The sequence below is a fragment of the Polistes canadensis genome, unplaced genomic scaffold, assembly GCF_001313835.1.
Source record: "Polistes canadensis isolate GaletaPanama2010 unplaced genomic scaffold, ASM131383v1 scaffold_126, whole genome shotgun sequence".
Taxonomy (NCBI): domain Eukaryota; kingdom Metazoa; phylum Arthropoda; class Insecta; order Hymenoptera; family Vespidae; genus Polistes; species Polistes canadensis.
The window spans coordinates 312,117-317,876 of record NW_014569673.1 but is presented as its reverse complement, the minus strand read 5'-3'; the positions used below and the strand labels follow the sequence as shown (position 1 = coordinate 317,876).

General features: G+C 32.4%; 1 protein-coding gene across 2 annotated transcripts in view; it reads left to right on the top strand.

Moving 5' to 3' along the window:
- The first annotated feature begins 382 nt into the window (after window positions 1-382).
- Window positions 383-5,760, top strand: part of LOC106788136 — a 16,574-nt gene continuing 11,196 nt past the window's right edge. The window contains exon 1 of one of the 2 annotated variants that reach the window (XM_014751135.1): window positions 383-534. In XM_014751135.1, the coding sequence (XP_014606621.1) occupies window positions 496-534 (39 nt within the window). In that variant the 5' untranslated portion in view covers window positions 383-495. Of the gene's footprint in view, window positions 535-2,513; window positions 2,535-5,760 lie in introns of those variants that run through there. The other variant, XM_014751136.1, reaches the window with a different exon arrangement.

The following is a 5,760-nucleotide window of genomic DNA, read 5'->3' as shown; positions in this document are numbered from 1 at the left end:
GCATAATAATACTATATAATATTATAATTGCATTAAAAATGTCACTATACAGATGATATCATACTTTATATATATATCAGAGGACTCTGTACGTAATTTTTTTAATAAAAAAAAAACAAAAATGCTATTCTTATATATGTCTATACGATTACATAATTCAATTTCATATTAAACCGCTAATTATGCGCATAACAATTTGCGTAGAAAATCTTGCGCACAAAATCTTGCGCAGAACAATTTGCGTAGAAAATCTTGCGCACAAAATCTTGCGTACAACAGTTTGCGCATGCAATCTTGCGCATACAATTTTACGCATAATAGCATGCGCATAAAGGACAAACTAACTTTTTTTATCTCATTTCATCGTTGACTCTTTCACTTACGCGAACTGGCAATATAGTTCTGTTACATATATGCATATTTCATTAACATTCTAAACCAGATATTAAAAAACTCACATTTCAACTTCTCCAATGTTCATTTAGTGAATATCCTATGAAAATCTTGTGTGCAGGATTACATAAAAATATTCAGGTATAAGATAAAGACTTTTGTTTTACATGAATTATTAAATAATTGATAACTATTTTGAAAATAATAACTAATTTTATATAAATATATATGTTATATTGATTTAAGAATATAAGCTTATTTTGTTCTTATAAAGTTTTCTAATCTCATCCATTTAAATTTTGTATTAATTTGAGATAAAACTTTAGTATATTATATAGGAATTATTATTCGGTATGAGATGGTATCCAGAAAATCGATACTATTTCCAATATAACATGGATAATACGATACGTTGATAATACTATCGAATATCCAATCGATTAAGATTAATCTTTTCGTTACATTCTATAATAATATAATTATATACAAACGCTCTCGAATATAAATTGATTATAATCAATTTATTTCGTGTAATTCGATCTTCATTATTATAATAAAGGATTAAATATAAAGAGCAATTAAAATTCATGATTAAATTCGAAGGAGAGAGAGACCGATGGGTAATGTAGATCTCTGGAGAGAGAAGAAAAAGAAAAAAAGAAAAAATAAAAATGATAAAGATGATTTTAAAGAATGAGATCGAGGTCAAAAATGTTCATACTCTCTATTGAATCCTATCACGTAGAATGACGTAACACGAATATATTATCAAGTTAATTGCGTAGGTATCTCTTAATTTGGTATATCTCGCTAAATTATAGTAGACGGCCATAGTAGACGGTCAGTAAGAAGAATACGAGGTGATTACTCGAGTATCTAAAGGAACACTGGTATCTAACAAATTATACATATATATATATATATATACGTTTACGTATATCTACTAACTACAGGAAATTCAAGGGGAGCACAGTCAAAGATGGACGACAGATCGTCGAATAGATCGCTTTTAAAAACGTTCTCTCGAGGGTATCCTGATTTATTGTTGTAAGTCTGCGTTTGAACAATTAAGATACTAAGAAAAAGAAAAAAACAAATAGAAAAGAAGGGTGAAAAAGTAAGAAGTTTCTTTTTGCTTTTTCTTTTCTTTTCTTTACTTTTATTTTCTTTTCTCTCTCTCTCTCTCTCTCTCTCTCTCTCTCTCTTATGCAACTTCTAGAAAACGAGAAAGAGTCGTTTTTCTTATTGATGGTGGTTTAAAAATCGCGAGAGCGAGATATTCACCTTCGTTCCAACCACCTACGCTTCGTCGCCCCGACTATCCCTGATGGTTCGTTCGACTCCCTTCCCTTACCAACCCTCGCTACCCCAATGTTATTGCTGAATGGTCCAAGGGTGGGGATATCCCTTTCGCCACCCACACAATCAATAGTAAGGCCTACAGCTTCTCTGAATGGACTTGGCCGTTCTCGTTCCCGTTCCCGTTCCCGTTCCCATTCCCGTTCCCATTCCCGTTCCCGTTCCCGTTCCCACAGTGCCATGTCTACCCCGTCCCCCTATATTGATTACTACGCCTGCTGCTTGCTGATCTTTGCACGACTACGGTGGCGGGGAGAGTTGCTCTATCGACCTATTCAGCCGCATTACACTTCATTCATGAACACTTTGCTTTTCACACACAATTATCATCGATATATCATACACATGAAAATTAGTTTCCCTCAATCTACCTTTCATACCCCGTTTCCCCCTTCCTCTCATTTTCTCTCTCTCTCTCTCTCTCTGTCACTCTCACTGTCTCTGTTTCTCTGTCATTCTGTCTCTTTCCCTCTTTGAAATTTTCATTCATGATTCCTTTTCATTGTACCCACGCTTTATACGTGGATGGGATGGATACCCCTTTTATTTGATATTTCTTGTTAAATTTGTGATGTAATTTTCAATTGTATCGTCACGTATATTTTTATATATTATATTGTACTTGTTCATTCTTCTTCTTATTCCTCTTCTTCTTCTTCTTCTTCTTCTTCTTCTTCCTCTTTTTTCTTATTATTATTTTATTTGCAAACGTTATGAAAAATATTGGCAATTTAGAATGATAAGAATTCGTTTGAAGGATCATCAATAAGAACACAATGGGGGTGAGTAGAGATCTTTATCTATAAGTAAATGAATCGTACTATCGATAGAAACCGATAAATGTTACGATAATGTTAGAACGACGCGTTTGTTATTTCGATGACCTCGTCGCTGTCTCGAATCAATTGATTTGAAAATTGTACTCTCTGGTGATAGGAAGATCTCATCTTATATATATATATATATATATATATGTATACGTATATGCGAAGGCAAACGTTTTTGGTGGAAAAGCCGTATTCACGTGAGACTTTGAGCGTGGGTGGTCGTTGAAATTATTTGCATACGGAGATATATCGAAAAGAAGAGAAGAGGGTCTGTTGGAACTAGAATTTATTAGTTCTAGGTAAAGGTCATTCCTTTTCTTTTCTTTTCTTTTCTTTTCTTTTTTTTTCTTTTTTTATTCTTTCATTTTTCATTATTTTTTTTTTCTGTAAAATTTCTCTAAAAATGTGTCAATACATTGACAAATATTTTCCAAATTAAAATATTCATTTGAATCAAAATTCATTTTAAATTGTCTCGTTTTTAAACACCACACGATTATGTTATATATATATAGGGTGTGTTCGTGTTATTAAAAATATTAAAAAAAAAATGATAAGGGGTTAAGAAATAGTATTGTTTTTTTTTTAAATGAAACATGATAGCAATTTTTTGATGTGTTAACATTTATTGATTAGAAATAAATTGTAAGATTCGATTTAGTTTAAATCCAATGTTCTATATTCTTTTATACCACACGAAAACGTGGGTCAAGACGAATTCGTTCATATACTGCACAGTGACCTGCAAGGTCATGCAAGGTCAGAAATACAAAAAAATATTTCGAATATTTTATACCAATCTATTTGCAAGTATTATTTTATTTTAGATAAAAATCAGATAATATTGGTATTTATTATCATTTCTTTATTACTTCTACTTTAACGAGAAACAATTTTAATATTAATTTCAAAGCTGATTATTAGTAATATATTTACAAGAGAAAAACTCTGATTGGTAATAACGTTTACACCCTGTTTATATCACTTTGAAATAAATAATTAAAAATATTTCTAAATGAATGAAAGAGAGAGAGAGAGAGAGAGAGACACACACACAAAAGTGTCGTAATTAATTTCTCTTGTTTTCTCTCTCTTTTCTTTTCTCGGTTAGATAAAAAAAGTTCTTTTTTAAATTACATTTGCGATGTGAAAGAGAATGCAATTGCATTAGCCCGCGTATAAATATATTTATACATTTAAGTTGGTTTCGTTTCTCAATTCTTTTTTTTTTGTGCTTTTTTTTCTTTTTTTATTTCATAATTTCTCGTTCTCTTTTTTATTTTCATCGATGAGAATATCCCATTGACAGTTTTATTCCATTATAATTTATCGATATGAGACCGTAACACGTCAAATCCGTTACCGAAGAAAATTACATTTTTTTTTTCCATTTAACACGTCGCGAAATATTCCAATTATTTTTATCCCTCTTTTTTCTTTTCTCTCTCTCTCTTAAGATTTTCATTTTATTTTCCTTTAATATCGAATTGATTTTATTTCATTTTTAATATATTTTCTTTATTATATATATATAAATCGTCCGTTTAAAATTTCTAATAATATTTCGTGCGAATAAAATTGAAGTAAAAGGAACTTTACCCTTTCAATCATATTTACGAAGAGAACGAAATTTCTCCATCCCTCTGTTGCTCTCTCTTTTCCACCCTCTCATTTTTCTCTCTTCCATAGTTACGTCATTTGAACGAATACGAAACCTCATTCAGTCGACCAGAATTTTTCGATCTTTTCTCTTTTATTTCCTTTCCAAAAATAACCGTTTGATCACTTCGAAATAACCTAGCGATAAATTGAAAGATATTTTTTATTTCTCTCCCCTTTTGTTTCTTTTTTTTTTTTTTCTTTTTTTCTCCCTCCTTACCCTTTTCACATCAAATTACATTCTTACAATTAAACGTCAACGGGATACATAGGATAGACAAGAAGAAGAAGAAGAAGAAGAAGAAAAAAAAATCAACAAACCCTAAACGATTTCCGTTTAAAATCAAAATTCCCATCTTTTATTCATATTAAATCGTCCATTGATAAAAACAAAATCAATCCCATTGAAAATCTTATTTGAAAGAGTGGCTTTGCTATTTTTGTTCTTTTTTTTATTTTCATTAAAGATACAATGAATATAGACGTTTTTCTAATTTATAAGGGAGTGTTTCCTTTCAGATTGAGGGTCTTCGAAATTGTCGTTTACATCATTGACGATAAGGGGTAGTAGCAGTTTTCCGGTAGATTTGAAGGAAGATTTTCGAGACACGAAGGGAAAGGAAAGGAAAGGACAAAAAGGGAGAAGGAGAAGGAGAAGGATAAGGGTAGAAAAAAATTCGTTGGTAGTAAGACGAGGGTAAAGGAAAAGAGAAGTTAAAAAGAAAAGAAAGTAAGAATATATAGAAAGAGGGTCAAAGGAGGGAAAAAACAGAAAGAAAGAGAGAGAAAGAGATAAGGGTAGTAAGAAAGGAGGGGATGAGATGTGTGTGTAGGTGTAATAGGGTGAAAGAGAAGGAATAGGTGGGGCGAATAAGTCGGTAGTCTCTGAGAAAGGGCTGAATGAAATAAAAGGAATTGAGAATGATAGGAGAACGGGGGTAGAAAGAGGGGAGAGAACCAGAGGGTTATAGTAAAATGGAGGGGGGTGTAAGTTGAATTTGTTGTGGTGGTTGTTTCGTGTGTGGTGGGGTAAAGTATAAAAGAGAAAGAAAGAGAGAGAGAGAGAGAGAGAGAGAGAGAATAAGAGAATAAGAGTGAGTGAGTGAGTGAGTGAGAGTGAGAGAGAGAGAGAAAAGATGTGGTGGTAAATGTGGAGGCGGTCGTATTTCAAAGGGGGTGAGGTAGTGGAGGGTGGAATGATGGTACCGAAGGTGGTGGAGGCTTGTATGCTCGCTTCAGCACTGCCACCTCTCATCGTCAGTTGCTACTTGGTTTCCGGACTCTGCGGACTGGCAGGTTAGTGAATTCAACCTCGTTCAAGTCTCGTTCATTCACCGGTACGATATTTCCTACCTCCCTCACTCTTTAACGACCCTAGTCTATCTTTCTCTCTCTTTCTGACTTTCCATCTTTCGTTCATACCCAATTTTTTTCTCCCCTATCTTTCTTCATCTTATTTCTCTCTTTTTCTTTTTATTTTATACATATTTATATTTATATATATATATATATATATTTTTGC